The sequence below is a fragment of the Pavona decussata genome, unplaced genomic scaffold, assembly GCF_977016875.1.
Source record: "Pavona decussata unplaced genomic scaffold, jaPavDecu1.1 SCAFFOLD_14, whole genome shotgun sequence".
NCBI classification, from domain to species: domain Eukaryota; kingdom Metazoa; phylum Cnidaria; class Anthozoa; order Scleractinia; family Agariciidae; genus Pavona; species Pavona decussata.
Window position 1 is genome coordinate 142,774 of NW_028145437.1, and position 15,611 is coordinate 158,384.

General features: G+C 40.2%; 1 protein-coding gene and 1 long non-coding RNA gene across 3 annotated transcripts in view; one reads left to right on the forward strand and one right to left on the reverse strand.

The window, feature by feature from the left end:
• LOC146487536 (uncharacterized) overlaps positions 1-15,611 on the forward strand; it is a 105,581-nt gene that overhangs the window by 64,414 nt on the left and 25,556 nt on the right. The gene's annotated exons all lie outside the window — the stretch shown is intronic.
• On the reverse strand, positions 731-5,289 carry LOC146487543 (elastase-1-like). Of its 2 annotated transcripts, XM_085129515.1 has the most exons (4): positions 5,071-5,289; positions 4,121-4,327; positions 2,215-2,430; positions 731-1,365 (listed from the first exon to the last, which is right to left on the reverse strand). In XM_085129515.1, the coding sequence occupies exons 1-4, from the start codon at positions 5,141-5,143 to the stop codon at positions 935-937; spliced, it is 927 nt and encodes a 308-aa protein (XP_084985641.1). In that variant the 5' UTR covers positions 5,144-5,289; the 3' UTR covers positions 731-934. The 2 variants fall into 2 exon arrangements, with proteins under 2 accessions (XP_084985641.1, XP_084985649.1); XM_085129523.1 differs by lacking the exon at positions 2,215-2,430 and having other exon boundaries at positions 788-1,365.

Below are 15,611 nucleotides of genomic sequence, written 5' to 3' on the forward strand. Positions count from 1 at the left end.
GACTATTTAAGGCTTCTGACACTTTTCATGCTTTTCAAGTTTTGATAAAGATGGCTGACAGTCATCGAAACTGTCAGCATCAATAAGACGTTAATATAAGACTGGCTATGTTGTTCAGGATTGGAAAATTCGGACCGCTTAGGGAGCCAATCAGAATGCTCCTTTTCAGCGGAGACCAGTTCAGCTATATAATAAAGAGAAGTTATGCATCACCCTATTTTATCGACAAGAGCAAACCAAAGAGAGAAAGGCACATGTAAACTTTTTAATCAAAATGTAATAAATTGGAGTAAACCGGGGCGCCATTCAGACTATACAAGAACACATCGGAACTGCACCAAGCATCTTGTGTTGAGTGCAATAGTGCTCGGTCCAGAGTAACGGAGACGTCTGTGCGACGTCGAGTTTTGTGCACGGGTACCAAGTGTGAACGGGTCTATTCAACGTGGCTTTTCCCTCGAACTATTTTTAGTAGCAGTTCACGGCTGGTTCGCAATACAGACAAATGTATGGAAAGTTCAAAACACGACTGGACGCTTTCTGTCACAGCTACATCCCTCCAATTTTGTTCTTAAAATCCTTTTCCTAGTGCCAAAAGTTTCCAATTCATGATTTTTTCAGAAGCGATGTTTTATGAAAATTATTTGACATCGGATTTCCATACAAACACTGTTATTTCAAGCCTGTTTGCCTACCCGTCAAAATGGCGTCGAAAACCGTGATAAGGCCTATTTGTCGGATGATGATACCCGCCCTTGAATGAAAGATTTTCCATCAAATTCCTTGGCCGCTTTCAAAGTTTCAGTCTCCTCGGCCAACAGCGTCATTATTTGATCCGATATAACAGATATACTACCAATATACTACCAGACAGCCCTCATCACAGCAAAAAGAATGACGATGTAGTTATGATCCATTCAATTAAACTAACTTGTCATTCGAAGAAGTAAGCAAATCCTAATAAAATGATTGGTAACCACCAGCAAGACGTAAATTGCATGCCCTGGTTGGTACAGGTGCACTTGTCAATGTTTTTTATGTTATCTTCAATCCAGTCAACAAAGGAACTAATTCGAACGAAAACCGAGTAGGTTTCTCCTGCAGGGCATCCGGGTATTCCCCAACTCACAGCTCCCCGCAGGACAAATTTCCCGCCTTCTTTGCAAACAAGCGGTCCACCGCTGTCGCCGTTACAGCCGCTCACGGTACTGTTCCCGCCAAAACCAGCACAGAGCATCGACACGTTATCAACCGTCTTGAAGAAAGAGTTTCCATTTGCACATGTTGATTGGTTTACAGTAGGAATTTGTACTTCCTGCAGTTTTTCAGCTCTGGTTTTTTCTCCACGTTTAAATACTCCCCAACCTGTGAAACAGAAAAACCGGCCAATTTCTTTATTAGTACGGACATACGCACCTGCGTACACTTGAAATGCTAGAAAACTGAAAAATGATCATAAAATATAAAATAAAATAACAAATTAATCTTGGGCTTTTAGAACTTATTTTCTTCGACCATTGTTCGTTGAATTTGGCGAGACAAACCAAGAGATATCCCGTTTTCAATTCAGGGTACTAAAAAACTAACAAATTGCAACAATACGCAATGACGCAGAAGTCACAGTTGATTACTTGGCACGTGCAAAAGTCATACTTGCTCTTTTGCAATTCTTCATATTCATAAACATTGGTCAGGTTGTCAGTGATTTTGCTTATGTTAAGGAAAGGCTTTTGTCTCTTAAATTTTCTCATAGTCCCTTGACTGCGAAAATTCATAGATTTCTTTACCCTCACTTCTTCCTAACCAGCGATCAGATATGTTTAATCCCAGCCTTGTATTTTCTAATCCTCTTTCTGTTGTCTAGTTGTTTTAAATGTGCAGCTTGGAGTCCACAACATATAGAATTATAAAATTGGCGCGAAAACGGGACGCGCTCTGCAGTTAATTTATTTCTTTTAGTCATTCCGCAAGTATCGTATTTCGCATAATTATGCCATGCCGCAGGTCGAGCTCATGCCACATGCCATTCTGCAAACTCATGCCGCCTTTTACCATCACCATAGAACGAAAGCCTTTACTCTTTTGTGAAACATCAGATAAGATTGTCAGGAATTTCAACTTTTTATGCAGCCATCGCTCTATTATCACGCAACCAGTGTTTACGAATTCCTCGGTCAGCGGATACCAAACTATGATTCGTGACTACTACGTTACCTGCAAGGTAGCACAACTTGCCAATAGCAACTCTCTGGTTCTGCTTCGGAAGACAGACGAGTCCGACAGCTCGATTGAAGATCGCTGGCCTGGAAAGTCTGACAATCGCGATATCGTAGCCGTAGCTGATTTCCAACTGAAAACGTTTGTGTATACAGTATTGTGATACGTTGAAATATTGCTCGGTCCCCTCAGCTTTTACACGATCATGTTCCCCTACCGATGAGAAGCGAGCGACTATTAACGTGTTGTAGCAAGTGGTTACAACTCTCTAATGTAACAATAATATATAAAGACCAGAAATCTGGCTTTTTCCTAAAAGGACCACTGCTATACGTTCTCGTGAAAATAAATGAACTTCCACATCCATTAAGCCGGATTGGGCAAGGCTGAAGATGGTGACTAGATTTCGGTGATCATGTCCCGTCAGACACGGAAGATACCATTACACTGTTATGAAAGCCTAAATAACTCATGCAAATTACGAAATTATTTTGATGGCTTAGATGAACACAGTTGGCCTTAGAACACTGAAAAAGTGTAAAGCGAATGTTCGCATTAGCTAATGCTAATCAGTCTAGTGGAAAAAGACCGCGGAGCCCCCCCCCCCCCCCCCCAACATTTTGGAACAGGGGCCCCTTCGCATTCTACAACACCACAGGAGCATTACAGGCGTATATACTTTGAAGAGATTGACTTAATGGCCAATACAACTGACCACCGTTTAACCAAGCAAGTAATTATGTTTATGTATAGAGTCCCTTTTAGTAAATTTTCTCAACTGCGAGGACTATTCAACAGGGCTGCGCTTTTTAAGGACAAATTACGGAGATGATGTTAGTCAGTGTTGGAAATCTTCAAAGTGTCCAAAGTGTTGCTAGAGGACGGACCTGAAGTTGTGTGAACCCGCCGGAGAAGAACATGATTAGTGAAATCATTACGATCTGTAAAGTTCTTCTTGTGATTCCGGCAACCAGTGCAGCTGGCGAGAGATACTTTTTTGCAACTCGAAGCGGACTGAAAACGTGGCTTTGGTCGACAATCACACAAGCAAGGTTTATGAGTCTGACAGTGCTATTGCAAGCAGAGAACAGACAAACTTTGTCTCATAGCTGTTGCCAATGAATTTGCAGCTTGTAACGGTAATCATAAACGAAACTTCGGTACGTGCAATGAATCAGACTTTAAAAATATCCGGGTGTCTATCAGTTACTGTTTGGTAAAGTCTAAAGAAGACCGGCCTGTTGTGTTAGTCAAATTTAAGAGCCAGACTGAAGCATTGACTCGTTACTTCAGGCCATGCCCCGGGACCCCTCAGTTGCCTCACACTAACACGTTCGCTTTAGCCCCCACACTTCAAAACCGTGGTGGACTAAACTCGCACTCGAGAATCGTCATCTCGAACTTGAATAGAATCCTATGCGTTCGGTACCTGTTGTAATGTTTAGACGAAATAAAAACTTTTACAGTTGCACTCTAAACATAAGCAAGGAGTAATGGTTATGCCTAAACAAAGTACATGTATGCATGTCTGTCTGTCTGTATGTATGTATGTATGTATGTATGTATGTATGTATGTATGTATGTATGTATGTATGTATGTATGTATGTATGTATGTATGTCTGTATGTATGTATGTATAATTCTTGACAGGAGTTCAGGCTTCAGGTGTTTTCAGCAATAAACGATGAAAACACCTGAAGCCTGAACTTCTGTCAAGAATTAAACATTGCTCTTCAATCAAACGAATTGAGCGCTCTACGAAACACATTCTACCCAGAATGTATGTATGTATGTATGTATGTATGTATGTATGTATGTATGTATGTATGTATGTATGTATGTATGTATGTATGTATGTATGTATGTATGTATGTATGTATGTATGCCTTCGTTTCAAACAAACCTAGAACAATCCTGATTTTTTGATTTGCACGAATCGTCAAACAATGGGCTGCAGTGACAATCCACTCAGGGTAAATCAGGGAAGCCCCACACTTGTGGTACCATTTTCCCTCAAGATAATACTGGATCTCGGCTAACCAAGGCCAAGAGTGGGGAATTGCTTCGTACCCACTGATGACTCGTGGCAGAGGAGGCCTTTGGCCGCATTCTGTGGAGAAAAGGGTTTTAATTCTGAATTAGGAAACTTGAATACAACTCAGTGAATTCCACACAACCTCATTTACAATTCAAATTAAACTATCCACTGTCAAGTCTGTACTGGCTTTCAACAGAAAGGCATGTTGTAAGATTGTTGTGCCATACCATTAAATTGCTGAACAGCGCCCCAAACAACACTGAGATGGCGTTTTTCTAAGTACCCACGATGCCTTCAATCCTGGTTTTCACTAGAGACAGGTTAGTGTAGTATGTAATATTAGTGTAGTAAGCATAAGTTTTTTGATGTCAAGTGCAATCAGGCGAACCGATTTGAAAACGCAAGCGGAAGTCTCAAGAGAGGGGCAGAGTTTCATCTTTATGCTTATGCCTGTACTCATGCTTTTGTCGGGACCGTTTTCATCCGAACATAAGTGCTATGAACGAATATATGTATCTCTGTCTATCTCCACGATATATTCGGAATTGTAGGTACTTAGCGAAAGGAATGTGCTTGCGCGTTAAGTGTGTAATATGCATTCTTTAAGCTTAAAAGCCACATTCTTTGCATCAGATTTTAATCGTGAGACTTGAAATTGAATGTTGAATCAAGATTACCAAACGGAGACCGGCATTACTCGAACGAAAAGTAAAATGAAACTAAATAAAACGGGTTTGTTGTTTCCCCGTGGTAAGTTTATAGTAAATAACAAATGTGGACGCATGTGAATAAATTTAACAAAGAAAAATGCATACCTTTGGCAAGACAGAATACAGTCATGAAGTAAACTGGTACAGTGTACCTCCATACACAGTCAACAAATGGCATTAGGCAATGATCGTTCTTGCGATTATCACACAGATAAATGGGAATGCTTGACGATCCAATTCCTTGGTATCTGCACAATGCATCAGGCTATGTCAACATTTTATGTTGTCTTTTGCGCGAGGAAGTCAAAGTTGCGTGATTTGTGAGATATATAATAGGCTGTGACCTTCACCAAGGTTATCTCTTGATCGGTCGTACCCCAGCCTTCCTACCTCCCACCCACACCGGTTTATTTTAGGCTGCCAAGTAACTGTAGGCATAATGGGTCGTAATGCCGTGTCCAGAAGGTGCTGTCCCTTAGATATATTTTTTACAGCGTTTTACAATTATTGTTTTAAGGTGTCCAAGGCATGGGTAGAATGACAAGTGGCGTGAGAAAAAAGTTATTTTTAATAACTGATGACTTTCAGAAACATTATTTGAAGGCCAAATGGGACATCAGTCAAAATATAAAGCATTACAGTCTTTTTGTATATATATAAATCTGAGCTGATTTTCCAAAAGGTGGCCACAAAGTCAAAGTGCCACATCTTTACCCCTCCCCTGACACCTACCGCTGGCTGGACTGCTGCTTCAGCTACCCCAGAATACAGTGGATTGTGAGAGGCTGCTTGAGATTGATCTTTCACCTTGAAAGAAACCGACATGTTCTTTAGAGACCTCAAAAAGAATTCTCTTTGACTGGAGAATGGCTGAAAAAATTCTGTCGGGACAACATAACCAACCAATTCATCCTCACCCCCCCCCCCCCCCCTTTTCAGCTTTGAACTCCTGACCCCTCTAATGTCATCGGTCCTCAAGGCCAGTCCCTGGCCTGTTTGCTGGCATAGCAGGTGACGCAGCCCCCCTCAAGTTTAACCCAGCGCAAGGCGTCTTAGTTTCTTGGCTGTTTTCAGCTCAAAGGCAGACTTCGTCTTTTGGAAAATCAGCTCAGATATGTATAGAAAATCAGCTCAGATGATATATATGTATGTATGTATCTGAGCTGATTTTCCAAAAGGTGGCTACAGAAATTGAGCACATTTTGAGACTTTCTAGGCTGAAGGAATATGCTAGTCATTAACAATACTTTAGTTACGGTTCATCACAAGAAAGTAATGTCAGAAAATACCATGCAAGAGAAAAGAGGGGCTTTTCCTTGGAATTAGACATGACATTGACATCTGAGGGAAATGAGACATGACCTGTGATCCGACTAAACAAGTCTGACATTTCGCAATTGTTAACGGCGCCAACCAAAACCCGGCGCTCAAGTCTAGCTTTCTACAACAGAATCGGCTTAATCGGAGCAAGACAGCGTTTTAAATTGATTTTCCTTCTTCATTCTAAATTCATGACGCAATGCGAATCACGCTGAGCGAACATCTGGAAATTATTTATGACATTGAGTCCGGAAATCCGACCCAAAATTGCACTTCTCGACTACCGTAATCGATCACCAGCCTAACAACGCTACAGTTATAACGGCGAAAAATAATCGAATAGCTTTTCAAACTCACGCTTTTTGAAGAGAAAATCCTTGCCATTTCTTGTTCGTGTTTTACCATCTTACTTTAAGTCCTGGATGTTGCCGACAAAAAAATTGAAAGGGGAACAACATACAACGGTTTTCAACAAGAAAATAAACTAAGTCTTTGGCCGAGTGATAAATTCCCGATAATTTCACACTGCCCGACTAGAAATCATCCCTAAGACCTACTTTCTACGGCCAAAGACTGTCACCTCCTCAAGTAAAGCCCACAATATGCAATCCTTAGTCCCCGCCCGAGTAACTGAAAATTACCCGTTTAGCTCAAAAGAGAACTAGGTATAGAAAGCATATTAGACGAGGCAGGAACTGCACTCGTAGGACTTCTTTCCTCACTAGACTTAATGATGTCCTCGGGAAAACTTTGCTTCAGGAAGCCAAACAAAACGCTAGGTCTAATGAATTTGTTCTGAGCTCAGAGGGCGCCGAATTCAAAGCGAATCGTTATGCGGTTTATAGACATTTGAGAGAGAATGGAGCTGACTGTGCCATAAACAGGCACGAGGGCGGATTTTAAATTGATTTTCCGTCTTCATTCTAAATTCATGAAGCAATGCGAATCACGCCGAATGAACATCTAAAAATTATTTATGACATTGAGTCCGGAAATCCGACCCAGAATCGCACTTCTCGAGTAATCGATCACTAGCGTAACAATGCTACAGTTATAAGGGCGAAAAATACTCGAATAGCTTTTCCAACTCACGCTTTTTGAAGAGAAAATCCTTGCCAATTCTTGCTAGTGTTTCGCCATATTACTTTAAGTCCCGGATGTTGAAATCAGCATTTGAGAAGGGTAACGTTAGGGCCCTTTTCCACCACAAAAATATACTAAGTCACTAAGTCTTTGGCTGGTTCAAAAATTCCCGATAATTTCACGCTTCCCGACTAGAACTCATCCCTAAGACCTTATTTCTACGGCCAAAGACTGTCACCTCCTCAAGCAAAGCTCACAATATGCAACCCTTAGTTTCTGTCCGAGTAACTGAAAAGTACCCGTTTAGCTCAAAAGAGAACTGGGTAGGAAGCATATTAGGTGAGGCAGGACTCTGCACTCGTAAGACTTCTTCCCTCACTAGACTTAATGATGTCCTCAGGAAAACTTTGCTTCAGGAAGCCAAACGAAACGCTAGGTCTAATGAGTTAGTTCTGAGCTCAGAGCGCGAGCCGAATTCAAAGCCAAATCGTTGTGCGGTTAAAAGACGATCGAGAGAGAGCGGGGCTAGGTTAACAAAACAGGGAGGGAGGGAGGGAGGGAGGGAGGGAGGGGGGAAATATTTTTATTTTATAAATATCTGCTAATGACCCTTTATACGTTCTTCTTATTGATTTAGAATGAAAAGAAAAATGCAAAAATAAAAAATAAAATCTCACAAGAGAAACTAACATAAGGCAATATTTCTGGAGCTATGTTCCAGTTGTTCAAAGAGCGGATTGTTTCATCCAGCGGTTAGTTCGCTATCAGTTCGACATTTTTATGGCTTTATAGTCGCGTATGTTTCGCGGCATTTTGGTAAAATACCTTTTGAGTAGAAGACCAAAATAGTATGCTGGCGTGTAAGTTTCATTTTTCTCAAAGATTAAAAGCGTTTTACCGAAAATGATTTGCATTACTGTATTTTAAAGTTGGACAGTGTCACGCAACAGGTGGACCGAAAATACTTTCTATTTAAAATTTTTAAGTTCAATAACGTAGCTGCTGAAATTTTAAACTCAGCTTCGTTTATTGCAAATATTTTACCCAGGCCGTACAATCGCACAACTTGGGGCTGATGTGGGACAAAGGAAAGTAATTCCTACTGTTTTGTTACATTTCTCCATTTGTTCAACAATTCCACAGAAATTGGACGAAACTTCTTTCCGATCACACAGTTACTAATTAATGCTATGTTAAGATGCTAGTTTTGTGTAATATACAGAAAAAGCCAGATAAAAAAATAACAACAACGAATATTCAAATTGAAACGAACGTGAAAGGGTGCACGTTTTTGCCAAATTTGTCCAATTTAAGGTGTCGAAGGCACTCTATAATTTATGATTACTGCAAGTAATATTTCAATAAATCTATGCGAACGGTGCAAACGTGACCAAGATACCTATCGAGGAGGAACATGTGCCGCAGAAAATTCAGTACAGCTTAAGTCCGACACAAAATGAGATGTTCAACTATGTACCAGGCATGCGTCCCTTTATCATTTAGGTTATTTAGACTATAGAGACTGAAATATTACAAGTACAGCTGTTTCGACAAAGGTTGTCCAAAAAAAGCGTAGAAGCGTAAGCGACAATGCCGAAAGGTAGTCTGGGAAATACCCAATAAATTTCAATAAAAGCCCAGAATTCATATTTCCCGCCATCTCAAGTTTTCGCTGTACGGTCGAGGTATAATGTATTCTGGGCTCTTTTTGAAATTTATTGGGTATTTCCTAGACTACCTTTCGGCATTGTCGCGTTTACGCTTTTTTTTTTGACAACCTTTGTGGAAACAGCTGTATATATTTAGCCAAGCCTAAAAACGGAGCTCCACAATTCCTTTTTAATAGCATTTATTTAAGTCTGCTTGTTGTATGAACGTAATAACCTTACAAATTCCTCATCCTCTCTGGAGTTATATATATTTTTAGTGCATATGAAGCAAACTGCTTACAACTGAAATGTTTACGCGTCAGCGGAAAATGTTTTGAACCAACTGTTCTTGTCCGGATCCCTTGCGACATCACAGCGCTGAATTCCGATGATGTTTGCGACTATAAAATACTGGTGGATGAAAAAATTAAGTTCTTTACAAAAATTTGTCCTATGGAAACGATTAATGTATCTGTGTAAAGCTTGAAATACGTACAAAAAAGGAAAGTTATCGATTTTTGCCCGAAAGAATGCATTTAATTTGAAACGGCTTGTGAGTTGGCTACCGCGTGATGTTTGTTACGCGTGCAAAATCATTACTCTTTAAATATTCCTTGTACAGAAAAATTTATAGTCTAAAGAAGTACAGGAAAAATGATGTTTGGTTGCGGTCCGAAATATTTGAGCGTTTAAAATTTGTGCGTGTTTACAAATATGCGCTGCGAATAAATTACAAGTCCAACACAAAATGTTCAAAACAATTCATAACACTGTGAATAACGCTATGAATGTTCAAAAATTAATTTTTCAACGAATATCTGGAATATTTGTCGTATGGCAACGGTTTAAGTATCTCTATATAGTTTGAAATACTATAACGTGGAAACAGTTATCGACAGTTGCCTGCAATAATGCATTTAATTCTTAGCTACTTGCTCATCACATGGTTTGTTTTCAACTGATATTTCACCTGTTTGCTCGTTCTCTCAGTCGCTCTCGGGTTTCACGTTGAACTTCGCTTATTCGTCGCCGGCTTTCTCGTTTTCTTTTTCTCTCTCTTTCTCTTGTTTCCACGTTGGTCGACATATTCAGTGATTACATAAATTGCTTTTGTATTTTTTGTCTTCAAAATCTCCTTTTGTTATTTGTTTTGAACGCAGTTGGCCATGCAACTTCCCGCAAAACAAACGCGGTTGGGAGCACAGGCTTCACATGATGCTGGATATATGCCATTAGCGTTGGTTTTCCTGTGATGCTGCGTACGGACGTACGGACGTAAGTACGGACGGATGGACGGACACTGACGTCATAACCAAAACCAAAATTTCTCACTTTGATGGGTTCCTATATCTTCTTACCCATGGTGCCACGCACGTGGGAGCTCCGCTATTAATTAATCCGCATTATACTGTTCATTTTAAAAGCATTTGGTCAAAATGAAATTGTTCTTAACTGACTCTCAGTTCTCAGTATATTCTCACATTTTTGTTAATCTTAGCCTCAAAGTTCTTATAAACATGCAACCAATTTCCCAACATGGCGGCAGGCGCGAGGTCGTCACCTTTGAAATGGCTAAAAACGCGAACAAATGCTTCAGCTTCAAAAGTAACCTAACCAGCATTAAGCCAATTTGATCCTCTAACTATGAAACGAATTTCAACGGGGAAAGAATGTCACAGACTTCGTTAATGATCAAATAATGCATTCTGATTGGTCGAATTTCGTGATGCACACCGCCTGGAGTGCAGGAGTGCCCCACCATGGCTGGCTGGCTGCCTGGTTGGAGAATACACTACGCCATGAACAATCGGCTCTGCTTTTCGTGTTTAGTAAGAGGTCATCCAACGAGGGAATGCAGGACCATCATCCCCTGCTCCACACAGACCCTTCCAACAGTAACAGAGTGGCATCAACCCTAGACAAAGGAAGGATTATGCCAGTGGTTCGAGTCCGATTTAAGGCCGCAGGGCCACCATGGAACACATCAAACCAGGAAAGATTAAAAGAGTGCAAAGAGATGTCTGCACACAGGCTAGCACGTAAGCGAAGATGGCGAGCGCACGATATCAGTTTTATCGCCCAGATAAAATGAGCACTCAACTTAGGGTGGTCTTCAATCTCGCTTGCCAATATCAAGGAGTTTCCCTAAATTCATCTCTGTGCAAGGATCCTTGCCTGATAGGAAATCCACTGGGTGTTCACAGGGCCGCACAAAGCGGGGGGTCAGGGGGGCAGCTGCCCCCGCCAGGAAAACTGAATTTTTTCTTTTTTAACATAGTGTTTGAGTTTGCTGAGCTATTTCTTGTAGCTGTATTGGTCCGAAATCACAAGAAAATCGACTAATTGACTGAAAAATCTTCTTTCAATGTGAATTATAAATAATTATTTTGGAAAATCTTTCTAGGCAAAAGCCAGTAAGAGTTTTCTTATGAAAATAATGATTTTCTAATTTGGGATGGGTAACAAAAAAAGAGTGACAAGCCTACGCGACTCCCTCGCGCGTATTCATGATAAAAGTCGAGCGAAGCACTTGCAAAAACACAAGCACAATTCAGCCTTTTATTACACGTTGCATGGCTCTATAACAAGCTACCTGGCTACAACAATTACTAGAGAGCCAAAAAAGCCAAATAGCTATGATAAGAAACACATCACCTTGTGACAAAAACGAATACGGTAGCCGGGACCGGCATTACAACAAATACAGAATGAAAATTTGCATGGTACAAGCAATGATTAATTCCTGTCCTAAAATTGCATAAATCTCAACAAGAAAGGCAGTTGAAACTATCACGCACTTAACGAACCAAAACAAAGTTGAAATGCCCTATGTGGCATCAAAAACATCGTCGTTGAACACACAGAATAAGTGGTCATATTCAAAATCAAGGGAATTCAAAATAGGAAAATAAACACTCATCAGGCACAAATGTTGAACATCCTATGGTTAAATCCAAGGCTCCATCAAATCCTCTTAACCTGCTACAAATACTTGGGGGTAGAGCAGGCCTTTAAAAACCAATTTAGATCTGAAAAAACATACTCGTGCCAGCTGGATTTAAAAAGGCTAAAACACGCGCGAGGGAGTCGCGTACCCTAGGCTTGTCACTCATTTACACGTTCACCAATGACAGAAGATCGACTAAGTGGCCTTGCTATGGTTTTAATTCATCGCGGAACGGACTTCATTCCCACTTCAACAGAGACGTAAAACATGTAGTCAAACTAGAGGAGAGTCTAGAACAGCCTAATATAGACTCGTTTTTTAGAGTTGGTATTCTGATACAGAAACCTGGATTTTAGCTCTTGTTCCTTCAAGCCAGTCTCTGTTCAAACTGACCAAGGCTTTCAACGCATTTTTGAAACCATCCATACAAAGATATAAAGTGCTCTTCACAGTATAGCTTGAGTTTAAGATGGTATATAAATCATCATTGTGTAGCAAAGATTAGAATCAGCTGCTGTTATGATGTACAAATCTTTACATGAAATGACCCCTGAATATCTGAGTTCTAGATTTGTTTCTCGAAACGACGTAACATCATATCGATTAAGGAATACTGAAAATAAATTGGCTCTTCCGCAGCCCCGCACCAATTATTTAAAGAAGAGTTTCTCTTATAGTGGAGCCGGGTTGTGGAACAGCCTATCAAGTGACCTTCGTGCAGCAACATCTTTACATGATTTTAAATTTAATCCAGGTCACCAGTTTTGAATGAATTTTAACACGGCATCCTTGTAAAGCAGCTTTTAGTATGTGGTTAACAGTAGTTTAGGTTAGTTAGTTTAGTTAGGTACCATTTTGGTTATCTTTTATCTTTTATCTCTGAATGTATACAGCTATTTCAATTAACGTTGTCGGTTCAAGCATGAAGCTAAAAGACAAGACCGAAAGTTTACGTGGGATTTTTATGAATAAATTCATCAAAATCAGTCATGCCTGGAGAAAACAATGGGTTGTAATTAGCAGTACAATGACCTGCATGTGTGCGGGGATGATTTTGATGAAATTATTCATAAAAAATAATCCCACAAAACATTGCTCTCTTGTCTTTTAGCTTGATTTTAATCCGACAACGTTAATTGAAATAGCTGTATCTAATATTTGCTGAAGGATTTACCGTGTCTAAATGAAGTTACCATACCATACCATACCAGACCTCGGGAGGCAATTTCAAGCTAAACAAGGTGTTTATGTCATAATAAATCATGACATATGATTTAAGACAAAAAGCATCAGTGTGTTTAGTTTCTTTAAAGGTCTTAGAGGCAACTTTCTGTGTAAGGGTGAAAATAAAAACATCTAGCTAGAAACTCTGTCTGTATACGGGAGACTCTTGTGAGGGGTGTACGGAGTTTGCCCCCCCCCCCCCCCGACAAAAAATCCTAGGCACGGCCCTATGTTCTGCTGCGATTCCGCGAAGATCCTGTTGGTTTCGCCGGGGACACTTCAATAATGTACCTACAGATCCTTCTACCAGAGAGAGACACTCATTTCCACCGATACCTCTGGCGAAGTCTCGAAATACATAAACAGCCACCCGTCTATGTTCTGTCGCGAGTAACCTTGGGTAACAAACCATCGCCCCACTGTATGGCCAGCCATGTAATGTTGTGGACCGCCAAAGAAAATGAGGGAGAGTTCCCTGATGCCTCAGCAATATTACGCCGAGATCGCTAGATGATCCACTCTTGATCTACCGCCTAGGAGGCAGTGAGTCGAATGACAGCATTAGATGAAGTTCTTCTAAAGGGAAGTTTCAAGATTAAAAAGTGGCATTGGTCGTCCCAGACGGCAAGAAAAGAAATGCGAGCCAAGGATCCAGTCAAGCCAGCTATCATAAGAGAAAACTGGGGAAACCACACCCAGGCAAAAGAAAGCGTCAACACCACAGTAGCACCAATCCAGTTAGATGGAGAGAGAGGGCTGGAACCCACAAACAGACACCATAAATTTCAGAGTCAAAGATCTTAACCTATGTGGAAAGTTTGCAAAACAAACAGTCCTATCAAAGATATCCCAGCCTTATGACCCCCTCCCCCCCCCCCCCCCCCCACTCTTGGATTGGCTTCAGCTGTAACAATCAAGGCAATCATACAAGATATCTGGAGATCAAAGCAGTTTGACTGGGACGACCCCTGAAATTGATTTTGGTTTGTTCTGCCTGGTACAATTCATTTTATATTTCATTTTTGGTGTTCTGGTTACATCTCTCTATTGGCATAAACTTTAAGTTTAGATGCCAGTTTTCCAGAAGTTCTGCCAAAGGTGCAGGCCAGGAATGACAAATAAAGGTTCCACACACTAATCAACTCAGTTGTCAAAGCGCAAGTCGAATATTGTTTTGACGTGCACCAATTGTGGTCTAGGGGACTAATCGGAGAGCTCCTTCCCACAATAGAGTCGTTCGGCCATGTATTAAAACTATGCTGTCTATTATGTCAAAGCGTTGTTATGCGGGAACTGTTGTTTAGATCAGTGTTATCGGAAATTCTTCTTGTACTACACGAACGGCTCTTACTGATAATACCATCTCAGCTTTCTCATGCAGGCGATGATAACCTTGTTTTGTTTCTCTTCTTGTCATATTGGACGGTGTCAAGTGAAGGAATTACAGTGATATTGCACACATAAAGATATCGCCGATAGATTAATTTTGTTTACTTCGAACCATTTTATGAAAAAAAAAAAGTCACAGACAAGCGAATTGTATTCACCTTTATTGGTTTTTCTGTTTGTGAGAGAAGATCATCACTATTCATTTTAGTCTTAGCAGAAGATGAAAATAGGTATGGAAATGCATTCCAATGAGAAGTATAGGTGTCTGAAAAGAAGACAGAACAAAAATATACCTCGACCCCACGTGACAAAGCCAAGGATATTCAATAATATCTTATGAAGCAAAGTTTCCAGAATTTTCTACAATATCTGTCTGGAAGACACGCTTCCAGGGTCATCTTTACTCCACAATTTCGTTTCTTTGGCTGAAACCTGTTTATCAGCAAGACATTTTTATGTTTAATTTCCTCTCTTTTGATTTTAAAGCACAGAGATCACTCACACATAATTGGAAGATCTGGCAGCTTTGAAAAATCTAAAAAATGAAACAAACTTATCGATAGTTATCAGAGTTCAAATATGAATAACCTTTCTACTTTCCTAGCGGTGTCACACAATTCAGTGGCACAAATAGTCCAACTTGTAGCTTCAATTTACCCACGGTTATTTTGAAACTTTACTTAGCACATAAACGGAGAAAAACTGAAAACTGACCTATAATCGGTTTTTTTATGTCTCAAAGTGTGAACAATATCGAATTTGCGTTAACCTTAGCAAGGAGTCTAGAGTCTGACCTTCCCTGAAAATTTGCTTTACCTTGGCACACGATGTCTTGGGGATGAAAAGCCAGATTTTCGTAAATCTTTCAACGCTTGCACGAACCAATAGAGACATTTATGTCTTCAGAAGTGATTTTTTTTATTGCCTGCAATTGCCGATAACAGAGAATTCAAAGTTTGAAAACATCTTTTTTTTAAATAGCAATTTATTGTCGTTATTATAAGTTTGCCAATTGAACATTTTGTATTGTAAGT

Excerpts from the sequence above, each read along its gene's own strand:
- LOC146487543 (XM_085129515.1), bottom strand. The coding sequence starts at position 5,143 with ATGCCATTTGTTGACTGTGTATGGAGGTACACTGTACCAGTTTACTTC. Across the intron at positions 4,328-5,070 it reads TGTATTCTGTCTTGCCAAAG|AATGCGGCCAAAGGCCTCCT; the intron begins GTATGCATTTTT and ends TTTTCTCCACAG. Across the intron at positions 1,366-2,214 it reads CAAGTTGTGCTACCTTGCAG|GTTGGGGAGTATTTAAACGT; the intron begins GTAACGTAGTAG and ends TCTGTTTCACAG.